This window comes from Sinocyclocheilus grahami, unplaced genomic scaffold, assembly GCF_001515645.1.
Source record: "Sinocyclocheilus grahami isolate Dianchi unplaced genomic scaffold, SAMN03320097.WGS_v1.1 scaffold1180.1, whole genome shotgun sequence".
NCBI lineage: Eukaryota > Metazoa > Chordata > Actinopteri > Cypriniformes > Cyprinidae > Sinocyclocheilus > Sinocyclocheilus grahami.
This window is the reverse complement of record NW_015506359.1, coordinates 22,664-48,438: the sequence shown is the minus strand read 5'-3', so window position 1 is coordinate 48,438 and position 25,775 is coordinate 22,664. Positions and strand designations below refer to the sequence as shown.

Here is a 25,775-nt window from a genome sequence, read left to right as displayed (position 1 = left end):
AAGAACCTTTTAGTCTAAATGGTTCCATAAAGAACCTTTAACATCTGAAGAACCTTTCTGTTTCACTAAAGCTTCTTTGTGGCGAAAGAAGGCTCTTCAGATTACAAAAAGTTGAGAAAGCGATGGTTCTTTAAAGAACCTTTGACTGAATGGTAAAAGAAACCAAAAATGGTTCTTCTATGGCATCGCTTGAAGAACCTTATGAAGCACCTTTGTTTTTAAGAGTGTAATTGGTTATACAATCTTGATTTTTATACATATTTTTCAAAGCAAAGTAACTTTATGGCGTACCTTGCGACATTGTAAAGATAAAATGGCTGAAACAGAAAACAAGAAAGCAGCTCAACATAATAAAAGCACACACAGTCCAAGTTACATGTTTTACAAATTACACATGACCAAGGTATTACAATAGAAACTTCAAATAATAATGTGGAGTAATAAACCTGTTCTACAACACGTATTACATACTGTTTTATCATTGCTTGTTGTCTAAATATTATTTCCAATTTCAATATTTTTTGAAAATTTTAACCAATAAACAAAGCACTTTCTTACATTTCACTATTATAATTTTTGACAAACAAATCTAAAATTTACAGCAGCCTGACTGTAAACGGCAAAGTGCCTTTAAAACACAAAACGACAAACTTTGTCATTTATATTCACTCCTGATGGCATTTAAATCAAGCTTTTTATTAATACAAAGTTGCCCAAGAGAAGACCAACCACTGCTGTGGCAGATATAGACTCCGGCTGTCTTCTCTGCTCAGCGAATCTCTTGATTACATCGCGCTTGCACTGCATTATGATGAAAGCTTTCCTGAGAGGTCAGAAGTCAAGCTGCAACATCAAAATCATTGCATTCACATGCTCAACACACGACCGTGATCGGCTACAATGCTCAGCACTGCAAGCTTTTATGCATCTGGATCTAAATATAATGCTATAATATTTTATGGTAAGTTAATCTTGGCAGCTGTAATATTTAAAAAGTAATACATGTTTTCAAAAGAGTCCGACATGTAACACTTATTTCATATGCAAAGATGTTAGCCAATCCCAGCAGTGGCCGTTTAAATCGAAGTCTTAAAGGACACACGCCTCTTTAAAATGACATTTTGGTGCTGATGTATGAATGGTATCTTAAGGGTAAACTGTTGTGTGAATGGCAGATGCGGTGCATTTACCAGAAAGGGCCAACCTGGCAATTTTACAGTAACTTACCAAGTGGCTAATGTCTTCATCCAATCTTTCCAGTATGTTGCTTTCTCCCACATTTTGGCCAATCCGATCACTGGTAGGCAGCGCTATATAAAAGGTATAAACAAGATCCAAAAATGTTTTGAGCTTGTCCACTTTCAACCACATTTGGAGGTGGTTGAAAGTGATGACCATTTGTATCGCAAACACTCTTGGGCTCGAATATGTTTGAATTGACTGAGCTGTCAATCAACCACTGCACTAAAACAAGGGGTTAAACTGTGCTAGTTACGTAACCGTCTGAAACAACTGGAGATGCACATTCATACGCACAAGACTTGCTCAGTCTGTCAGATATCATGTGAAGCTCATGTGAAGCTCAGTTATTACTCCTCTGAGACAGTTGCACCAAAAAAATTGTAACAGAGTGAAATTTCTGTCACCGTTTTCCATATACTTGGAGTAACGGAATTAAAAATCCTATGTGGGGTAACACTATGAGGCACTAGAGGGCGATAGGTGGACACACCTAGTTTGTATATCAGGTGAGTAGTTGCCTGAAGAAGTAGTTCAGTTTGGGTAGAGGGAACACATGTTTCTTTGTGCTACCTTGAACTTCTGGTTGAAGAAGTCCTAGTTGAGAGACCTTTGGTTTTAAGCTCGACATGTGAGTATATTTGAATATTGTTTAAATCCTTTATTTAGAATGTGGGAGGAATGTTTATGTTTGGTGTTGGTGTTTTCCTATTTTTCAGAAGGACTTTTTTTTCCTTTGCATATTTCATTTCCAAAGCTGTGTTTGGATACAAAACTAATTGTCAACGGTGTGCATTCGAATACTGTTTGGAGTGGATGTGCCTCTGTGTTTGATTCCTTTGAAGAGGCTCATTCATAGGTTAGTCGGAGTTGTCCACGCTAAAGCAGATCCACATGTTTCAACGCACTCAATGTTTTCTTCGGAAAGAGTAACTCTTTTTTTTTTTTGCCACGGAATGGATCATCCTTGCTCAGATAAGAACTAATAGACTATTTCTTTGGTGTAAAGTCAAGGACAAGGTCTTGATTTGGTTTATTAGTTTCTTTGGTATGTATAGATTATAATTAGTTTCACTTGAACCCATTTAGCATTGGGGGAATAAAACACAACAACAACAAAAAAGCGAGACTGTTTGCTGAAGTTCATAAATTGCTTTATTTGATTTTAGTGATGAACCCTCATTTGTCGCTAATCTAAAAATAAAAGAAAGAGAAGTTACAAAATAAAAATTAAAAAACATTTGTGTGGTGCACTTTCTGAGTGTTTTTTCACAATTTTATTTAAACATTTCTTTCTTTCATATCAGTTTATCTTTTTTGTGAATAATGTACCAAAGTGCATCTTAATATTTGACATAGCCGGAGATCAAATTAGACACCAGTGTTTTCTATTCCTTCAGGAGATCATTTTATTTATAATTGTTTAAATAGCATTTTTCTGGCTTCATACCCAGATCTTTTAGATAACTAAATGAAGTTACAAACTGTCCGGATACCACATACCACGGCAAAACTGTAACTTTGCATGCATAAGCAATATTTTTCATAGAACAAAGGGTTAACAAGTATGTTTATAATAATGAACTCACTAAATCATAATTCTTTCTTTCATACTGTAATAGCATTTCCTTGAAAGTGAAATAAATATTTGATCATACATTTTTAAATAGTACCGTGTTAAAAGATGAATTTGTTATACGGAGTGAGTTCTTGTTTACTAATGCGCTGGTGTGCATTAAACCACAAGCTCATCTGTAGCATAACTACTGCATGCCTTCACAAATCCTAGCGTAGAGATCACATCTCACACCAGATTCTGACTCAACTATACTAACAGGTCAGTTATACAAACCTAACCCACACCAGTTCTGTCCTTGTTATTAATTCTTAATTCAAACGGCCACTAATGCCAATAATAATGGCCAGAAAACCTACCAATTCCACAGCTGGGAAAAAACTGAAATAAATACTAATACGTTACGTATTCTCGTAGTACTTCAGTGCCCTGCATAGATTACTATAGATTTAAATATTTCAACAGAAATTATAATGAAATTAAGCTTAGGCCTAATCTTTAAGACTTTTTTTTTTGGCATTGTAACATTATTTTCCAAACAATAAAAAACATTTCTATTTTTCTTTGTATTTCTCATTTTCAGTAGTGATTTTCATTGGATTCTCATTAACGCAAAACAATTTTTAACATTTGTGTTCCTGCAGCACAAGAGCAGTGTTAAGTCGCTGGGGGATATTTGTAGCAATAGCCAACAATACATTGTATGGGTCACAATTATACATTTCTCTTTTATGCCAAAAATCATTAGGATATTAAGTAAAGATCATGTTCCATGAAGATATTTTGTAAATTTCCTACCGTAAATATATCAAAACTTAATGTTTGATTAGTAATATGCATTGCTAAGAACTTAATTTGGACAACTTTAAAGATGATTTTCTCAATATTTAGATTTTTTTCAAATAGTTGTATCTCGGCCAAATATTGTCCTAACCTAACAAACCATACATCAATGGAAATATTATTTATTCTGCTTTCAGATGATGCACAAATCACAATTTCGAAAAATTTACACTTAAGACTTGGTTTTGTGCTCGAGGGTCACATTTATATTCACACAAATGAAACGCAGTACAGCAAATACCAACATTAAGTTTTGTTTTGTTTTTCACAATACCGCCAAAGAAATCGTAATGGTCCTAAAACTAGCCTTCAAATTCTCTTATTATTTGTTTTCATTTTGGAGTAAAATATAAACCTATGACTGCTGATCACTCTATAAAGAACCGAAGTGAATGCATTCAGTCCCATCACACGCACAGAGACCATCACTAACCTGCAGACAGAAATCACCAGTCGCTGTCAGTCTGAGGCCAGTAAAGACGGGAGCTATCCAGCGAACTTCTGCGGCTGTAACGGAGGAGGCAGGCTGTCGCCATCTATGTTGTCTGAGTCAATAGTGAATGTGTTGGAGGTGTGTACAGGTGGCTCTTCCAAAAAGCCCAGCACTGAGAGGTCCTGGCCTTCGCTTCATTCGATGAGGTCTGTTTCCAGAGGCCGCGTCTCCTCCGCTCTCCTCGGCTCCATCTCTGGTTCTGCCGCGCAGCGCTCCTCTCTAAAGCCGTTCTGTGAGCTGTGGCCAGATGAAGCGGCTTCGGGACCCCACGGAGACGATGCACCGGACATGTGGCACTCAAAGTCTTCATGACTCAGGTTCAGCGACTGCGCATCAAGCTTCTCGATGAACGCCACGGCGCAGCACTGCAACAGGAACGAGTTCAGAGATGAGCGGCCTGATTCAAGAACATTACATTAGAAGAAGACTTCAAGTAGCAAGCACAGGGCTTCTCATTGGTCTTCACCTCTTTAGGACGGGACTGCCATTAAACTTCCTTATGCTCAGGTGAGCAGAGGTGCATGGCATGTGATCAGCCAAGGACGAAAACAGTAGGAAGGAAGGAAAGATCGCACCAAACACCATTTATTTTACTTTTAAATAAAGAACGCCAGCGGTTTAATGAAAGTTAACAATTTTCCATTTGATAACTTTCATTAAACATATTCATTCATACATACACTCTAAACAACTTAAGTAAACTTCAAGGTAAAAATTCTACTTCTGTTGATAATGTTGATCATCACATTAACTTAATATTGTGTGTAATGCAAACACAAATTTCTGTGTTACGTGATTTTCTTTAAAAAAAGTTGTAGTAGCTTAATAAAATACTCTTGTTATGTATGGAAATTGGGTAGTGGATTTCTAGTTACCAGCATGCTTTTAATAGGACTGGATAAGGAAAATAAATGTGTCCCTGGAGCACAAAAGCAGTGTTGAGTCGCTGGGGGATATTTGTAGCAATAGCCAACAATACATTGTATGGGTCACAATTATACATTTCTCTTTTATGCCAAAAATCATTAGGATATTAAGTAAAGATCATGTTCCATGAAGATATTTTGTACATTTCCTACCGTAAATATATCAAAACTTAATGTTTGATCAGTAATATGCATTGCTAAGAACTTCATTTGAACAACTTTAAAGATGATTTTCTCAATATTTAGATTTTTTTGCACCCTCAGATTCCAGATTTTCAAATAGTTGTATCTCAGCCAAATATTGTCCTATCCTAACAAACCACACATCAATGGAAAGTGCATTTATTTAGCTTTCAGATGATGTATAAATCTCAATTTCCAAAAATTGACCCTTATGACTGTTTTTGTGCTCCAGGGTCACAAATGTGTTAATAAACGGTTAGTGTGTATTGCGGTTATGTTTGAAATGTAAAAGAGTTTATGTTGAAGTTTTTGTGGTTACCGAAAAAGATAAGATTAATTGTTTCCAGGCCCACAAATCCATTAGTAGGTGCAACTGAATTTTTTTGAGTAATCAACTTAAAAATATGTTTATGCTACAAATTAAGTTCTTCTAACTCAGTGTAGTTTGTTGGTTGAACATAATTTCAATAGAAATGACCATAACTCTAAAATATTGATGCAAAATGTTGTTGTGTCAGTTAATCGTCTATCTTTTTGTTAAAAAAATGATAACATTTGTTCTTAACTGTTAGAGGGAAATTCCTTAGCGGGTGTCCCGAAATAAAATGAGGACGAGTCAAGCTCCCCTCACAAAAGAATCTGATGCACCTTATGAAGAACTACACAACTTCAGTGTATAAAACGTCTTGTATGCACCCCATAGGAACAGATAAAGTAGGCTAGATTTTATTTCTGAAGACCATACTAAACGCACTAGAGGGGTTTTGTCCGAGTCCCTTCTCACGTCTCTTTGGTCTCTTTTGCATGGCTCTTTTGTTTATCAATTAGTAGTACTTGTGTATTTATATATTTACAAATCCTTCTTTTATATGTAGTTGATCTTTATATTCAAATATTCATATCTCTCAAAAAGCACAATCTTACAACAACAAAAAAAAGGCACTGACTTCTGAGAGAATTGACTAGAAGCAGCTCAATCTAAGAAAATAAAAAGAAAGTCCAGACCCTGGAGCACAAAACCAGTCATAAGGGTCAAATCATTTTTTGAGATTTATACATCATCTGAAAGCTGAATAAATAAGCTTTCCATTGGTGTATGGTTTGTTAGGATAGAACAATATTTGGCCGAGATACAACTATTTAAATGCCTGTAAAGTAACAGCGTTTTTTGTAAAACATCTAAAAAAATTAGTATATAAATTAGGATATTTTACTTTAATTTTACAGTTTTTGTTTGGCAGCTCCCAGTCATTGACCTTAAAAAAAAAAAATAATAATAATAATAATAATAATTAAAAGATCTTTAACCATTATTTCCATGAATGCTGCCATGCATTTAACAGGTTCTTTTTTTTTTTTTTTAAACAGTGTGAGGAAAGTCAAACTGTGCAAGTCAACACAAGTGTGCAGCCGGAATAAACCATTTTCTGCAACCACTGAACATCACAAGCCACTTACATCACAAAGCAAATCACAACAGTAGTGCTTAATCTGCACGAGTCTGTTTTGCTTCAGTCATACTATGTGATTGAGTGCATTTATAACTGTACACTTCCACACACATATCACAATGATGGTGATGCGCCAGCACTTTTTTTTTGTTGCATTTCTATAATGTTACTATTTAAATAAGCAAGTTTCTGACTTAACTAGAGAAATTAAAAATGGCACTTCATGACAAAAATGTCAAAAAAATCAAGACAAAAGGTTGCCAACCCCTTATACAGTCAATTCAGTAAATCTTATAAATGAATAGGTCTCTCCGATTCATTATTTACACGAAAACAACAAAAAACTTGACTTTGCATGTTGTACGTTTTAAGTTGGTCTGGAAGTACTCCAACATGTTTTGATAGAAATCCTGCACAGAGTCTGAGAAATCCTCACCACCTGCAGCGCAAGCAGAAAGAAAAACCATTCAGTTACTAATCTTTTTATTAAAAAATTGTGCAAATTGCGATCTAATACAAAATTCAGCTTTTATTGCTTCCGAAGCATGGATGCTGGAAAATATCAGCATACTAGTTTTTCACCTTTTCGTGAGCAATATTTTCAAAGAAGGCGTGGCACTGTTCAAAAATGTCATATCCAGGTCTCTGGAAGGGCTTCAGGAAGTCAATGAAGCGCTGTGTCACATGATCACGCTCTGCACTGGGCTGTCGGCTGAGCGAGGTGCTCACGGCTGTCTCTGGAGCTCCTGCATCTGTGCGAGAACAAGAGCGAGATGTACAAACGCCGTCACATGACTGAAAGCTCTGGAATTGCTGAAATTCTCGTTTTTTTCTGAGGTTGAGCTTAATGGCATGAGTGTGTGCAATGCTACTGCACTGTGCCCAGAAAAGACTAAAACTTGCTGATGCTGCATTTCACTGAACTCTACACACACATCCGATATTGTGGGTCTCACAATTTGCTATTCTTATTAAAGAAAGAAAGAAAGAAAGAGAGAAAGAATTGGCCCTGTATACTCCCACTGCAAGTGCATTACTGTAAACATGATCTCTACAAACTTATGGAAGGTATTTTCTGCCAATTTAAAGGAAATCAATTCAATTATAAAAATGAAAACCAAACTGAGGGACTATTGCAAATTATTGTCTGTTTTGAATATATATTCCAGTCGTTCATGATTACTGCACAAGGATATTTAAACAGGGTTTCTGCAGGATTTGAAGTTCAATTTAAAACTTTTTAAGACCAAGTAAAGAACATTTAAGGAATATACTGAATAGAACACAATACGTCAATATGCTCTCTAAACGTAAACGCCTTGGGAGCAAACAATAAATTGTATTAGCAGCACAGCAAAGTTTTAAATCGAAAGCTAAATTACATAAGGAGTCTTGTTTTCTGAGAAACTGGTGAGTTTATGATTAAAACAAGTACAAATATCTGCCTCAGAAAAACTGCTTAATTCAAAGTGAAAACAAGTTTTCATTCCCCAATGATAGATTGTTGTCCTTGCTTCATGCATAGACTCACTTACTTTTGTTCAGTTTCTCAGGAAACAAGGTTTCGTGTTTGCATCTCAAGTACTGTAAATGTATTGTGATGTAAAGATGTTTAGATATCTGTATATGAATACAAGACAATAACGCAGAAGAAGATTACAGTGCACAGTCATTGTAGGTACGACGGCTAATCAAAATGATACTTACTTGCGCTTATCCGGATTGTTCAAACTGACTTAAAACTAAAAGATTACGTTCTCTCGCGCGAACTCATTCAGGAGTGGTGACTTTCCACGTATTCCCAGCTTCTGAGCCTGCTCGCCTGAAGTTATGGTTGATTGCTCTTCGGCTGGATATCAACACACACATTAACATAAACTACGCCAGAACGCGTACACACCTCACGCACCGGATGCCGTGCGCGCGCTCAAGGCAGTTGGACATAGTGCTGTATTAGAGGTAAACAAATATATAAATACTTTTGGGTTTCTGGCACAAACCGATCGTTTCGTGTCTTAGGACATCAATGTGTCGTCACGAGCCGCAGGGTTTAATTTGGATTTGTCTGTGCATGTTTTTTTTTACTCTCATAGATTTTGTTACCATTGCCATGCATTATACGACTGATAGACTGCAACGGTTGGACTTAAAAATCATCAAATGTGTTCTACTGAAGAAACAAAGTCACCTACATCTTGGATGCCCTGGGGGTAAGCAGATAAACATCACATTTTCATTTTTGGGTGAACTATCCCTTTAAGACTTTCTGCTCTGATTTAAGACCCTTTATGGTCTTAAATTTTTGGAAGGGCGGATTAAGACTTTTTAAGACCCTGTTAGGGATTGCACTCACAACTATATATATATATATACTGTATATATATATATATACACAATGGAAATTTTAATGCATTTTTACGATTTTATTCTATGTTCAGGTTTCCATGACCTATGTGTAACGCACTGTAAACTCAAGGTCGTACCTGTCCTTGCAGGTGTTTTGGGAGCGGAGGTGAAAACCTCTTCACTATGGGCACAGTGTGTGTTCTGGAGGATTCTGGTCGTGAACGTGCCTCCTCACGGCTGCTGGCGTACACAGCTTCCTCCTCTCTCTGGAGCCTGACAGACACACAGCAGCTGACCACAGGAGAGTGAAATATAGCAGAAGACGAACCGTCACTCACCTCTCGGCCAGCGCTCTGTCGTCCTCGATCTGCTTGGCTCGGGTGCACTGGTTCTCCTGACGCCAGCATTTGGAGCAGAGGCCCTGCCAGACGGCGTTACCGTAGAAACCGCATCCTCTCTTACACATCAGGTCAGACTGCTGGACGCTGAAGCCCCTGCGCACCCCCTGAGCGTTCATCCTGCACTGAAACAAACCGGCTTGTGTCGGTAACCTGCATAAAGACAAATATAACATATTCAGCAGATAATACAGTGCCATGCTTGAATGACTTCTCTACAGACAAGATCTGTCAGTCAGTGCTGTTAAAGGATTCAGAGGACGCTGCATCTACATTTATAAAACCCAGTGACACTTAAAAATGGTATTATTATTATGTTTTAAAACAGACTCTTCCTGCAACTTGAGTCCTATCAGTTGCGTTAAAACCACGGTACATCAAAAAACAAGTCATTATTCAGTACCACAGTATATTATTATCATTCTTGAAAAGAAAAGGCGTCTCCTGAAAACTGCCGTGTGCTCACAATGAAATAAATCACGCTGAATTAACAGAAATACCAAGTGTTATTGTACATGCTAAAAAAATTAGTTCATAAACAAGATCTTCAAAGTGTTAATAACAATAACAGCGTTCTGTCTTACGTGTCACACTTCTCGTACAGAGGTGAATACCGAAAACAGCTTTATCTGGATGTATTTTACTCTTCCCAGCGAGTTTAAAAGATCACGAATAACCAGTTACCGCTCCTCGTTGATGTTTTGATCATATTTATTTGTGTTGCGATGTCGGAGATTGTGACGCATTTCCTGCGCGCCAGGCGTCAAAATATATAAAATAAAAGTCAATCTACTCATAAATTGTAAGATATTATCCACCTTATTTTGCAACTATAGAACTACAAGATTTGCCCTGCCCAAATATCCACACTTCCAGTGCTGTCGAGTGTATGACTTTCCCATGTCTGATAAAAGCCAAAGCACAGCCCACTTAACCCAAGCAAACCCTCATAATCCTGAATGACTGATTTGGAGCAGTATTCGGGGCTAAGTGTGACCCACAGACCGTGGTTTTTGTACTGTATGTGTGCAAAAAACCCAAGCAACTGATAGTCAAATAGTCTGCCTAGTACAAGTATTGCTTAGACTTGCTTTTCTAGTTTAATGAAGACATAATCTGCTTTGCTGATTGACTGTTTTTACCGGTGAATGGGTCTCCTGAATAAATTATATATTTGAAAATATATATTTTTTGCAGTATGGGCAATAAATAAATTAAATTAATTCAAATTCTAACTACAATATACACTTTACAATTTGCTCAAATGTCGTTCCGGCCCGAGGAGAGTGTAACAGGTGTTGCTCTACGATAAACAATAAGAACTGCTTATTATGCAAGACACAGTTCTCTGGTATTATGCGCACCATCACATATTTTGAAGGGCCCAGAAATGTATTCATACTAGCAGAATGACAGAAATCCAACCAATCTAGTTATAGATCCTGAATGTATAATTGCACATATAGCTTAATTTAGCTATACATTTGATTATATACTTACAAATTCTAAATATATAATTATTTACAACAAATAGTCATTTATTAGTAAATTTATTTGTAAAATCTGTGACCCTGGACCACAAAACCAGTCATAAGTATTCATTTAGCAGACTATGTTATTCAAAGCGACTTAAAAATGAGGAACATAAAACGTAGTTTGAGCTAACAGTATTGGCAAGTTTAAAGTGTGAGCTAGTACACAAGCTAACTTAAAGGAGACATATTATGCCCCTTTTTACAATATGTAATATACATCTCTGGTGTCCCCAGAATGTGTCTGTGAAGTTTCAGCTCGAAATACTCCACAGATCATTTATTATATCATTTTGAAAATGCCTATTTTGAGTGGAAGCAGAAACACGCTGTTTTTCGGGGCTGTCTCTTTAAATGCAAATGAGCTGCTGCTCCCCGCCCCCTTTTCCAGAATAGAGCTGCGCCATTACAGCTCAGACCTGCTAAAAACATCTGTTTTGGTTCTGAATATCATGTTTATCGCGCTGAAATCATGCGTTTTAAACCATATGAGTTTAAACTTCTGATATAGGGTTTTCTGAGAGCACACATCCGAAGCACACGCACAGAAAGCGGCTGTCCCAGCACGCGCTGGTTTTCTCAGACGCTTGCAGAAAAAGGCTTCCCAAAACAAAGTTACTGGGTTCATCTTCTTCACGTTTGCTTGGTTGGTAGATGCACCGGGGACCTGATTATAGCACTTAACACCTGGAAAAGTCAGATTTTCATGATAGGTCACCTTTAACATAACATAGCTGGACATTCTTAATCATTTTAATAAGTTAATTTATTGCATGGAGGCAGTCAACATGTACTCTTGTTTTGACTGTTATCATTAGTGCCACATTTCTTTGTCTTTTCATGTTTTTGTCAAGCCATTTAAGATGCAGTTACGATTCTGCATGTTTATGTACAAACTCCAAATGTGACTCGCAGAGCAGATGGAGAGGATGTCCTCTGAAACATGTCTATACAGCACTTTACTTATAATGAATTAGAGGACTTTAAAATCGAGTAATGCATGTTTTCTTTAGACATTCACGTGTATATGAAGCACACAAACATCTGGAAATAATCTGAGGTGTGAATAAACTGGAACTTTACTTGCAACAACAGAATAAAACAAAGACAGATCTTTATTTGCAATTTAAAGAAGACTAGTGGCTCATTAATGATAACGGCACACACTGCTTTCTGTTTATCGCTATATAGATTGAGAGAATTTGTTTGCTTCAAAGAGCCTCAAAGTATCACACTGACAGATGATACATTTTGTTTTGTTCAGAGGCGACCTGTGTTTTAATTCTTGAAAAAATACAATGACCTACAATAGCCAGAATAAAGGCTAGAATACACTACATGACTTTTGCTCAGGTTTGATGAAACAAACAAACATTCTCTTTATTATCTGCTCTAAACACATCACACTGTACGTGTGTCATTCAGGACAACACACCACCAATGATAGAAGCAACAACGATTCCCAGCAGCACACAACAGATAATAATCATGATTTTCTTCTGCATTTGGAAGAGTTCAAGAAAAAAAAAATCTAATTAAATTTAAGATAAAACATTCCAGGCAGCATGAAAAGTAGAAGACCCAGGCAAGATGGCATCATTTTGAACATAAGGAGTGTAGCAAATGCATAACACTGTTTACCATTTACAGTCATGCCACAATGCTGAGCAGACATGTGACACACAGCGGTACATAACACAAACAGAGGCGAAGACATAAAAAGTGCCCATAAAAAGTATTCACCCTCAGTAGAATGGAGCGCCTCAAATATCACTGCTGCAAGAAATGGATTTCATATCAGTGACATAAATAGCTAAATGACAATCATATGTGACCCTGGACCACAAAACCAGTCTTAAGTATACATTTTTCGACATTTAATAAATAAGTAAGCTGAATAAATAATCTTCCCATTGATGTATGGTTTGTTAGGATCGGACAATATTTGGTCGAGATACAACTATTTAAAAATCTGGAATCTGAGGGTGCAAAAAAATCTAAATATTGAGAAAATCATCTTTAAAGTTGTTCAAATGAAGTTCTTAGCAATGCATATTACTAATCAAAAATGAAGTTTTGATATATTTACGGTAGGACATTTACAAAATATCTTCAAGGAACATGATCTTTACTTAATATCCTAATGATTTTTGGCCATAATTGTGACCCATACAATGTATTGTTATTGCTACAAATATACCCCAGCGACTTAACACTGCTTTTGTGCTGCAGGATCACAAATATGTGTGTAATAAATCAAAGTCTAGCCACTGATTGCAGTGTAGATTCTCCTCTATCTGGAAGATTCAGCATTGAGGCAGAACTTAGACCATGAGGAAAATTAACGCTGCAAAAAAAACTTGGGGTTCGTGGCTGTACACAGGGTTTTAGATTAGGTTTAGAAAAGATGAGCTTTCTTAAGGGGTTTGGCAGGCATATGTCCTGGGAAAATGTTAGATTCCCCTGATCTACATAAGTGCATTTTAAGATGCCTAGAAGGCACAAATGGGCAGGCTTTAAAACCATGTCAATCTTTTTTCATTTTCATCTGTCAGTGAAAAAAGTAAACAAGTAAAAACAGAATTCCATGACAAAAGCATTTGGGTCTGGAATGACAATATTTGAGTAGGATATAAAACAGTAGAAATTTAGAACTAGAATTTATTGTATAGTAATATGTCTAATATGCTGAAAACGTCTCCTTTTGAATTGCTTGCATTCCTGGATTTATTGTCTTTCAATAAATATTTCGTAACTCAGGGTTGTCAAATATGAAATGTTTAGTTACTTAAATCTTACATCTCATTTTTTGACCATTGAAAAGGAAGTGTTGTGCTGAAATTCACACGGTAATAGTATTGTCTGCCTTCTTTGAATCTTTTGTTGATCAGAAAAAGTCAACTGACATGTAAAACAATAACTTTACAGAAAGTGAATACTTTTTAGACACTGCACATCGTAGCCCATTTCATCTCATTTTGTCTTTCAGTACATTTAAAGGGGTCCTATAATGCTTTTTCACTTTTTCAACTTTAGTTATTCTGTAATGTTGCTGTTTGAGCATAAAAAAGATCTGCAAAGTTACAAAGCTCAAAGTCCAATTCAAAAGGAGATATTTTATTTAACAGAAATCACTTTTCAAAAACTACAACGAACGACTCGTTTACACTACAACGCATATTTACCGGGATTTGTGATATCACAAATATCGACGAATGGGACGAGACCTGGTTGAGCTGCACTCGAGAAGGCAACGAGTGTTATCACTATGTCGGAGACACTTAGAGTGGTTACAATCATCCGGGTTTAAATCGCGCTCAAATTGATTTGATTTTGACGCAATATTTACACTGAAGCTCGCAGGCGGCTATGGTACATTTCCCGACCAAGCGCCGAGTGCTGCCGATCACAACACACACTGGCCCAGCTAACCGATCACAGCACAAACTGGCCCAGCTAACCGATCACAACACACACTGGCCCAGCTAACCGATCACAAGACACACTGGCCAAATATAACACACACATTTCGTATTTCAGAAGGCGGGCCTTCATTTGATACAGGAACTATTTCGAGCCGTTCGTGCCAGACTGGGGAGAGAGGTGCTGTAATAATGTAAAATATGTGAAAAATTATGTGTTTTTCGAACAACCTAGTATGAGAGCCTGTTCTAGTACACCCCCAAAACAAAATCAAGACTTTGTAAAAGTGCATAATAGGACCCCTTTAACACACTTAGTCTGTATGTAATTTCCCAGCATGTCTGATTTTTTTAAAAACAAAATCTACTGAATCTATCGGCTATATCACAAATAATACAGTATGCAAACAGATGGTCCTGAGCGCCTGTTTGTCACAAGCAGACAGCGGAGTGACTGGGTTAGCTCAATCCAATGGCTAGAGAGATGATGAGGATGAGAAGACAGACGGACACACAACCGCCGATCAGGATCAGCTTCTGTGGGCGATATGGACAGAAAGTGAGAGGACTGCAGGGATCTTCAGTTCATGATATCTCAGCACTAAACATATTACAAACCTTAACAACTAGGTTTAGCTAGCTCACCCAGAAATGAAAATCTAGTCATCAGTTTCTCCTGTACCAAACCCTTTCCTTCTACAGTGGAACAAAATGGGACTGGAGCTCAGCTGCACTGCATGCTTTTTTCCATGGAGAACGCAATATTATGAATAAAGGAAGCAACAGTCTGAAGTTGCAGGTGTCTTAATGCTGGATTAGTTTCAGCTTTTGTCTTCTCCAGATGTTAACTGATGGACTGGAGTGCTGTGGATTATTGTGATGTTTTTATCAGCTGTTTGGACTCTCATTCTGACGGCCCCCATTCACTGCAGAGCATCCATTGCTGAGACACTGATGTAATGCTACATTTCTCCAAATCTGGTGAAGAAACAAACTCATCCTAATCTCGGATGAACTGAGAGTGAGCACATTTACAGCAAATCTTCATTTTTGGGTGAACTATTATTGGATAGTTTCTGTGTAAATGAATTCAGCACCTCAATGACTGAGAATGAGAGCATTAGATTAATGTTGACAGCACACAGACAAAGCTTCCCATTAAACACTATAAGGAGTGGGAATGGGAAAAGGCGAGAAATGAGCTCATGCAGGACAGACAGCAGGCACTGACATATCTTCCACTCACCCTTTGCGCTTTACTCTGGTACTTTACAGCCTTCTTGGTGTTTAACAATGCATCCTTAATGTAATCCACTGAATGATCCACATTATACTCTATACGGTCTATCATATCTCCCTGACCAGAGCAGGAGACACGGCCCAAGAGAAAGAGGAAAGAAAAAGAGAAAGGTGATTTCAGAGGAGTTTAATGGATTCAATCTCACCGTCCTGCTAGTCTTCTGGACTTTGACAGCTGCTTTGGTTTCCTCTTTGGCCTTTTCCACATATTCCTGTGCACTGCAGACATTCTTCTCTATATTGTTTATTAACTCTCCCTGAAAGAAAACAGGAAAGTACAGCTCACCAAACACTATTTACTGAATGAACGTGACCATTTCTTGTTTTCATGGAGAATATGTTGGGTAACGGCACACTGCAGTAAATATATTTAGCACTGAACAAAATAGAGCTCAAGGTGTACAGGGGGTCAAAGTTTTAGCCCCTGCTGGTAGATGCTGTAATTACATCGGACTGCAAACGGCATCTATCTCCAATGACGGCCAATCGAAAACATGTATACAATTCAAAGGGCTCAGTGAAAGGAAGTGCATAGATGCCAGCTCAGGACATGACAGAATGGTAATTTGGTGTGCATTTGTCTGTTCAACCATGATAAGATACAAAAGAGAGCTCAATTTGCTTGAATGTTTAAATTGAAGAAAATTGGAAATGGAAATTGCAAACGTCTTTTCTTTTGTAGTACGTATAGATGAGTGAAACTGCTTCTTGAATGAGAAAAGAATGTAGGACGGGACTTGATTTTGTTTTTGTTTTTTTGAGCCACTGATTGTTTAAGACAGGACAGAATAATTATCAAATGGAGTGGTCATGGGTTTTATATTGCTAAAATATAGCTGTTCTGAAGTTTATTTTGTTCCACTGTTCCCATGTTCATGTTTCCTTGGCTCTTATGCCCTGGTTTGTTTTCTTGGCTACTCATCATGTTCACCTGTGTCTCGTTAATTTCCCTTCGATGACTGGTATAGGGCCTGTTTACACCTGGTCATTTCATGCGTTTTCGCTGATCGGATATCTATCTGATTTGTTAAAACGTTTCCATTTACACTTGGCCACATAAATGTGTCGTCGCAAAATGGATATAAATCTGATCTTCTATTCAGTTCACGTCAACAAAATCAAAAGATAAGCGCTGCATTTGATTAATTATCAGCTCATTTTAAGATCAAAGACCGCAATAGGAGAGCGCGCGGCATCAGCACTGGAGAGATAAGTTTGTCTTACTACTTTTAATGAAGATGAGTGTGTGTTGACCGTCTGCGTCTTACTTTCAGCTTCATTCGTGGCAGTTTGCACGTCGGCTTGCTGAAGAGGTACTCAGCTACTCGTCCGCAGCGATGCGTGTTGCATTAGCGCAGCCTGACTAATGCCATATAGCCTATAACACGCTCACACGTTTATTATGTTATCATTTTGGGAGGTGTAAAATTTACATATGTGGTTTCAACCACCAGATGCATTTACACTTGTCCAGTTTCGTCTGGAATGCGGCCCAGACCACCTCCTGAAGTGGTTTGAGCGATCGGATTCATATCCGTCTCGAATGTGTTTCGGAGGGCATTTACACCTGGTCTTTACACGATCTGATAGCTATCCGATCAGAAAAAACGCATGAAGTGACCAGGTGTAAACAGGCCCATAAACTGTTTTTATTTTGTTTAAAGATCTTATTTTTTTATTTACTTCCGCTCTTCCGAAGCTACATAAGATATTTACATGTTTCCCAGAAACCATAGGAACAATTCACCTTGACCATCAAGTTTATTCCCCTCGGCTCTTAAATCATTGCTACCTTCTTGAGCATCAATACTTGTGTATGAGTCTCTCTGTTATCCTCAGTGTGAAAAGATGGATCTCAACATCATACAGTAACTGTTGCAAAGAGCTCAAACGTGCAGAAGCTACTGGAAGACTGTGTTTGTTTGACGACTGAAGATGCCGCCACACTTTACGTTTCATTTCTGAGTTCTGAAGTTACCATAATGTGGGTGAGTTGAGTTGCCAGCCGACTGACTGGTTCACTGCGCACCCATGAAAGCAGTCTGACTAAACACTGCAACTGCTTTACCGCTGTTTTAGTTCTTGTCTCTCCCTTACAGTGTGAATGTGATTCATCAGATCAAGTGTCTCAGATGCTGCAGGACTAGGGCTCACTTCTACATGTCACGCTAAACCCAATTTTAACTGGGTTTGATTATGTCCTGTAAAAATAGATATCCACTGGTCAGTTTCCAGATTTTGTGTTATTGATAGTGACACAGAGCTGTTTAATCATCTGTCAGTGAAGCTCACCTGGCTCTCCACCAGCATGGCCATATCCATGAACATATCATGCAGCTCACGGATGCTGTTCTCCAGTTTGATGATTTCATTATGCCGCGTCTCAATCTCATTCATGGCCTGTTCACTGATGTTGCAGTCCATGATGATCTGGAGCAAAAATCAGAAAGTGAGAATGAGGACGTTTTCCAACATAATTCTGCTTTAATCACTGGCTGCTTTACTGAGAGCAAAAACAACAACAACAACAAAATGCAGGATGTTCTGAGAAGGGGATTGGCTGAAAATTCCTATCTTACAAAATACAAATTTTTAGACCTCCTTAGAGCCCCATCCCACCAAAGTCATCATTTCTCAAAGCTGCTTTCCAGTAAAACTCAACTGCGGGGTGCTCTAGAAAGCAGGTTTATCTTTTATTGCGACAGTAATCCTGAACACTCGGTTGATTAACCCAAACATTACTCACTCACGATAAACTAAGAGGAAAAGTGGCGTACTTTTGAGACACAAAACTTTGTGCTTTAATAATGGTCTGGTGATGATATTTGGTGAGAATCGGACAAACAGTCTGCGAGGAGTTTAAAACAGTACGTTTTGGACTGAAAATAGGGAACAGAAAAAAAAGGCAGACTGTCGCAAACTGTATCTTATCGATTCTGTAGGACCCAAGGAATAAAAAGAAGTGAGAGATTCATTGCCATCAGATAAAATTCACAAAGGCTATAAGCGTATTTGTAAATTGTGTTATATTCTTGCGCTGCGTGAACATGATGTTACTGTCGATCTAGACTAAATGTCAACATGCATTTACTCATCTCACTCGCACAAAAACAGATTCAGTATTTTGAGAAATGAATAAAAACAGTGAAATGCAAACTCAATAAATAACACAATTAAATAACACAAATGTGACCCTGGAGCACAAAACCAGTCATAAGGGTAAATTTTTCGAAATTGAGATGTATACATCATCTGAAAGTTGAATAAATAATCTTTCCGTTGATGTGTGGTTTGTTAGGATCAGACAATATTTGACCGAGATACAACTATTTGAAAATCTGGAATCTGAGGGTGCAAAAAAATCTAAATATTGAGAACTTTTTTACATTAAAAAAAAAATACAAACGTACAATACATTGAGAAACTGTATAACTTTATTACACATTTCTCAGTCTGTTTCTTTAAAGAATGCACATTTTTACTGTACTAATATATGATGCTATACATCCACTCACCCCTGAAGTGAAGATGGAGGGGTTGTTACTTTCTAACATGCTCTCCAACTCCTCATTTGTTGTATTTCTCCCCGCTAAAAAGAAAAAAAAACATTAATATCTTGCTAGTGTTATAGCACAAAGTAGCATGGGTTAAATTTTTTGTCTTTGATACAAAAAGACTCAAACATACAATGCATATTTGATCTATGCAGACATGCATAATGGCATGTAACTGTAGTTAAATCTGAGAGGTTCAGTAACTTCATGAAATAGATTTTAAAGTCAACATGAATATGCAGAGTTTTGCATCTCTCCAGACTACAGTATGACGCATGGGTTGATGGGTAAATGTTTTTGGTAACACTTTAGATTAGGGAACACTATTGACTATTAACTAGTTGCTTTTTAGCATGCATATTACTCACATATTGCTGTATATTAGTACTTACAAAACACATATTAATGCCTTACTCTGCATGACCATATTCTAGATCCATTAATCCTAATCTTAACGACTACCTTACTAACTAACTCATAGTCAGCAGTGAACATGTGCTCCCTAAACTTATGTGCTACCATGTTTTTCACCAAACAACAGAAATACACAACAACTGTGATGAATGTACACTCTGACTGAGCCAAAACAATACTGCTAGTAATAGACTACCCTCTGGTTTCACAGAAAATGTAATGTAAAGGGTCACGTTAAGAGCAAATCCATTATGGAGGAAATGTTTCTCTAAAGGGCTAATTACACAAAAACAGTTCTACTGCACTTTTTGAAATGAGAACGGAGAAAAACAATAGAGAATCACTAGCCTGACACAGTGAGGAGACATGCACCATTGTTCACCCCTGACAGTCTGTAATTAGTGGCTCACTGAGTTAATAATGAACTGTGTGGAGTGATCACACATCTGTGATCTGGATGTATCGTGACTCAGACTTGATTACACACTGAATGCAGAGCTGTACTGTGGACGTTGTCGTGGCGTGTGTGTTTCGAGTGAGGCCTGTCAGACAGATGGGGGTCATCTGTTCTCCCCAGAACCATATAATCCTATAGAGGACGTAGGAACACTAGACAGTACCGCACAAAACACTAATATGCCTTGGCATTAGTGTTGCAAAGACATAAGAGAGCTGGGAAATACATAAAATGACATTTTAACTTCAAGCAGTTCAGAGTGATGTGCACACTCCTCTTGAGTCACAAGAAAAATCCTTTTGACACAGAACCCACGCTAGCAACGTCGAGGTCATGGTTTCGATTCCCAGGGAATGCATGACCTGTTGCATACCTCTGGTACATATTTACAGCAATCCTGACTTTAAAACCTGGCACTCAGTGGTCTAATTGAAGCTTTCATGTTAGAATTTGATTTTCATTGCAAGGCATAATGCACAAATTGTCAGGGTTGAGGATGAAGGGATGAGGCAAGGACTCAATCGCAGGAGGAATCAGGGCTTTTATTAATAATTAGGATAAATGGTATCATTAACTCCATTAAGTACCAGCAGATACTGCATCAACACCTCAGGAAGCTTAAATTGGGCCATGCTTGGATCTTCTCAAAATCAACACAAACATACAGTAGTTCACTGACAACAGAATGAAGGTTTTGCTAAATGGACATCTCAACTCCTTGAGCTTAACTTGAGTCAGGGATCATGTGAAGAGACAGAAGCAATTGACACTAAAGCATACATTCATAGAAGAACTCATTAGTGTTGTTTTGGGGCAATTATGTTTTATTAATTGCTTACAGTTATTACAATTATTATTTGTATAAATATTATTGTACTGAAAATTGTTTGTTTTTGGTCACACTTTTTAGGGGTCCATTTTCTTACAAATGACTGTGAATGAAAGCAGAATGATGCCTAACATCACAGTAATTTATTGCTCTTGTTTTACTGTGAATTCACATTATAAAGTTGTCTTTAACTGTGCCACTGAGAGAAATTTAGATGTGTACTGCTGTAATTGTTTTGAAGTCACCATAATGGTGATTAGTGATTTGTATTAGTTTGGGCTCTTTGACCTTACATATTCATATTCAAATTTCTGATCTAGTCATGTCAGAAATGTGACAAATGAAGACATTTATTAAAATGATGACAAACCAGAATATGAAGTGATTTTAAGATAGTCAAACTATTCTTAGCATGAACATGACGATTTTATTTTAGCATTATTTAAGCATGAAGATGAATAACTTATTTCATATGCATAACTGTTTGTGGACGGATCTTTCACGAGAATGAAGCAACTTCAGAGACACTTCTTTGAAAGATGTGACATCAAAACTCAACATACTAAACACAAACCAACACCACAAACTGCTAAAAGTGAACCAAAAACAAGTTCAACGGCACAAATAAAACCAACAAGAATGAAAAAACTCTACAGCATGATTTATTCGTGCTGCATTGCATGCTGGGTGCCTTCAGAGTAAATCTGCACTGTAGAAACACAGTATGATGCTGTTTGTTCACAAGAATACAAGAGAAGTGCCACTGTGAAATTACGGTGAAAGTAATGCAATTATTAACCTGGAATATACTGTATTTTCACACACAAAAAAATGTAACAGTGTAGTAAAATGCATGCTAATAATCAACTATTTAATAGTGAGAATTGGTCCCTAAACTGAAGTGTTACCAGAGTGTGTGTTTACTCACTGATCTCCAGCTGTCTCTGTATCCGTCCTTTACAGCGTTCCCTGTAATCTGACTGCGTTGCATTATATTCCGTCATCACCTCCACAAATTTACGTGACAGGGTGGAGTGCTGAAAAACAGAAACCTCTTATATTAATGTACACACACCAACATATCTGCCAGTCATCAGTGAGTAACAGGTTGTAATGGAGTCGTGTCCAACCCCTCTGACCTGTGTTTTCCGTATCCTCAGATCAGCTGATGGATGTTTTGAATGGTTTAGTGCCTCCTCCTGCTCTATGGTCTGCTGGATATCTAAAAAAAAAATCACTGTGGTTAATTATTTACTAGTGCTAAAGAGAGTAAAGATAAATAAATAATACCAAAGTTATTCCAAATCCTCTGGAATCAGTGTCATGATGTTACGGTGAGCATTTACAAGACACATCACTAATCACTTCATCATATTATGGAACAATAGTGAATTATAGTAAATGCAAATGATATGGACTGCTCTCTATTTCTAATGCCAAAAAGCTTATTCATGCATTCATGACCTCAAGATTAGATTATTGCAACGCACTACTGGGAGGACGTCCGGTAGGGTTATTAAATTAGCTGCTGCATTTTGAACCAGCTGAAGCTTGAGTGCTCATATCAGACAATGTTATTGTCACTAGACTGACTGCCTATTACGTTTCTGGCTATTTATAATATATATATTTATTTCACTACAGTCTATCACATTCAAACTGAAGTAAGCTAGTCTGTAGGACATTGATTCGACTGTGACTGGCAGGTGAAGAGAGAGGCAATTGATTCTTTAATGCTTCAACATGTAACTGGTTGCAACGTGTGTTGTTGAGGACGAAGGACTCACTCTTTAACTTGGAGCGTAATTTATTAGCCAACTTCTTGATATCTGTCATCAACTCCTCCAAATCTGCTTTTGTTTCTGTCATAAAATTAAAAAGACACAGAACATGTTTACATGCACATCATTTCTGATCTCCAGCTACTGGAATATATCTATATGTAATGCACTCAGCATATTCAGAATATTCTAAGACATGCACATTATTTACCAACTATTCCCTTCTAGAAATACTGAAGGCATCTTTAATTTAATGCAATGCATTTTTAGTAATTTTGTGCAGAGAGTTACAGTGTTTTGACTGTCTGTATATTGATTTCCTCTGTTTATTTCCAGAGGAAAATACCTAAATTACCTAAAGGTTACCTAAAAATTAAAATGAAGTCATAATGTATTCACCCTGGTGTTGTTCTAATGCTGTATCCCCTTCCTTCTATTCCTGCTTGCAGTCATCTATATAATGGCAGTGGATAACAATCAGCATCAAGCTTTACAAAAAAAAAAAAAAGATGCAAAAGTATCACCAAGTGGTCCCATGCGACAAGTGCCTTATATTCCAAGTGTTCGGGGGATATAAGATAAGGTTTGGTGAAAAACAAACCAAAATTTAATGTATTATTTAACAAAAATCCTGAACTTGGCTGTTGGTTTCTGTGCATGGCTGCACATTCATGAGATTAGCACAGCAGTTCACTACGACTCAACCAGGAAAAGCACACAAGAAATCAAGATTAATAAAAACACGACACAAAGTACAATCTATGTACTTGTCCCAGTTATGCTCTGTTAAGTTTCATTTTCATGGATTTTACTTATCACTTTCCTGTTCCTTTGTTCTAGTTTCCCACCACTTTCCATTACCATGGTCATTCATTAACAATCACACCTGTCTGTAACTTGTTCATCACCTTGACTACTTAAGTTCCTCCTGGTTCAGTGCTCAGTGTCCGGAATTGTTTGTGTATTGTGCACACTGACAGTAGCTTGGCTTGTTATTTGGATTACCTTCTGTTGTTTTCTAAAAAAAACATGTTTTATTTGATCTGTTTTTGAACTTTCTTCATCTTCCTTGGGCTTAACGTTACAGAACACCGGACCAACACAAATGAGAATAATGGACTATATTGTAGAGCAACTCCTGGCCTTACATTAAGGAGGATGGCCACTGGAGGATTATGTTGAGGACTGAGTGCCATCAGGTTAGTTGGAACGAGTGCACTATTAAGATACACTTTTGTAGCGGCTTCATGATGAACAGCTTCAAATCATGCTGGTAGGGAACAGCAACTGCGAATTATTTGAATACATCGAGTATGCTCTATGTCTGGTGGGCAGTCCACTAATTGTAGAGGAAGAAGCCTGCTCTGAACCAGATATACTCATCCCAACCCTGCCTGCCCAAGATCCTCCTGTGGACCACACAGAGTCAGACCCAGAGCCCTCACCCATGGCGGATAAGGAGCCTGAGCCCACCGCAGACCGGGAGATCCAGCTTATGCCCACCACAGACTACAACATCCATGCCGGCGGGTATATTGGTGGAGCTGGATACAGAGGAATGGCTAACTGATTGGGAAACGGAAATATTGCTTCCCACCCGCGAACCTTCTCTGCCACTGGTCCCTTCCTGCACTGTGTCTTTGTCGTTGCTGGTCCAGCTCAGAGTCTTCGTCACCAGTCACATCTAGCACTGAATGTTCTTCATCACCACCAGTCCTGTCCATCACAGTGTGATTTTTGTTGTCACCAGCCCTGTTCATCACTGAGCCTGCTTCCTTACCAAGCCTTCCTCTCCTGCACGCTCCACTGAAGCCAGACATTCCCTCGGCTCCACCTCCGCTGGCGCCCTCCAGCCCCTCAGCTCCACTATCAGTCCTGCCATGCAGCCCTGATCCGCCTTGGGGCTTCTGGTCCCTAGCTCCGCCATGGAGTGTGGACCCGTGGAGCCCATCAACCATTTGGCTCCGCCTTGGCTCCTCAGTTCCTCGGTTCCACCATGGGACATCATCCTTCCAGCTCTACCGTGTTTCCTTGTCCCTCCGGCTCTGCCTTGGTCAGTCATCACTCTGCCTGCACCACGGACTTACAGGTACTCGTCCCTCCACCCCTTTGGCTCTGGCAGGCTCCTCCTTCCCTCCGGCTCCCTGGGATCACCTTGGCCACTCATCACTGTGGCTACACCTCGGTCTCCAGGACCTTCTTTATCGCTTGGTCTCTGCAGCTCTTCGGCTCCGCCTGTGTCTCCACCTCCACCTGCTCCACCTCGGCCAGTCATTTCCATGGTTTCACTTAGCAACCCCAGCAGGGCTCCACCATGGCTCCTCCCTCCTTCAGCTCCGCCGTGGGTTGCCTTCCTCCTGGCTGTCTCCTGGGTCGCTCTGAGCTCTCGTCAGCCACTTCCTCCACCATGGCTCCTCCTTCCATCTACTTTGCCATGGGCAATCATCCTGGCTGCACTTTGCGCACCACCCCTTCTCCTGCTCCGTGTCCTCCTCCAAAGCCCCCACCTCTTCTCTCTCTTCCCACCTCATCGCTTCTGTTACGGCGTGAGGTCGCGCCTTCCGGGAGGGGACATACTGTCAAGTTATGTTCTGTTAGTTTCATTTTTACTGACTTAACATTGCGGCACTTTCTTCTCTGAGGTGAATATATCTGTTGTGTTCATCACAACAAGTTATCGTGTTCACATCTGCCAATTTTCATTCTGACTGTCATCTAACAACCAGAGTTCCAGTCAACTCAGTGAAGAAACTGCATGGATACTTCTTTGGTATTTCTAGACATTGTATTTCATTTTGTGCCTTTATTGATCTTGATTTCTCCAAATTGTGCACTTTTTTCGGGGTGAATTGTATGAGTTTCATGAATGTGCAGTCGTGCACATAAGACTAACGGCCAATGTCAGGATTTTCGTTAAATAACACTTTCGGATTGATTTTCACCAAACCCTATAATATGGCCCCCAGAACACTTGGAATATGGCTCGTATCACATGGAACCATTCTGTGATACTTTTGCATCTTTTTTTTTTT

At 38.4% G+C, this 25,775-nt stretch overlaps 1 protein-coding gene and 1 pseudogene across 5 annotated transcripts in view; both read right to left on the bottom strand.

The window, feature by feature from the left end:
• Positions 1–4,285: 4,285 nt before the first annotated feature.
• Positions 4,286–10,169, bottom strand: LOC107567674 (rab5 GDP/GTP exchange factor-like; annotated as a pseudogene).
• Positions 10,170–11,895: 1,726 nt separating this feature from the next.
• LOC107567686 (syntaxin 1A (brain)) overlaps positions 11,896–25,775 on the bottom strand; it is a 22,709-nt gene continuing 8,829 nt past the window's right edge. The window contains exons 4-10 of one of the 5 annotated variants that reach the window (XM_016253406.1): positions 22,750–22,824; positions 22,102–22,184; positions 21,891–21,999; positions 19,224–19,297; positions 18,001–18,138; positions 15,656–15,766; positions 11,896–12,486 (exon numbers count right to left, since the gene is read on the bottom strand). In XM_016253406.1, the coding sequence (XP_016108892.1) occupies positions 12,409–12,486; positions 15,656–15,766; positions 18,001–18,138; positions 19,224–19,297; positions 21,891–21,999; positions 22,102–22,184; positions 22,750–22,824 (668 nt within the window). In that variant the 3' untranslated portion in view covers positions 11,896–12,408. Of the gene's footprint in view, positions 12,487–14,657; positions 14,947–15,655; positions 15,966–17,840; positions 17,910–18,000; positions 18,139–19,223; positions 19,298–21,890; positions 22,000–22,101; positions 22,185–22,749; positions 22,825–25,775 lie in introns of those variants that run through there. The other 4 variants (XM_016253404.1, XM_016253403.1, XM_016253402.1 and 1 more) reach the window with 4 other exon arrangements.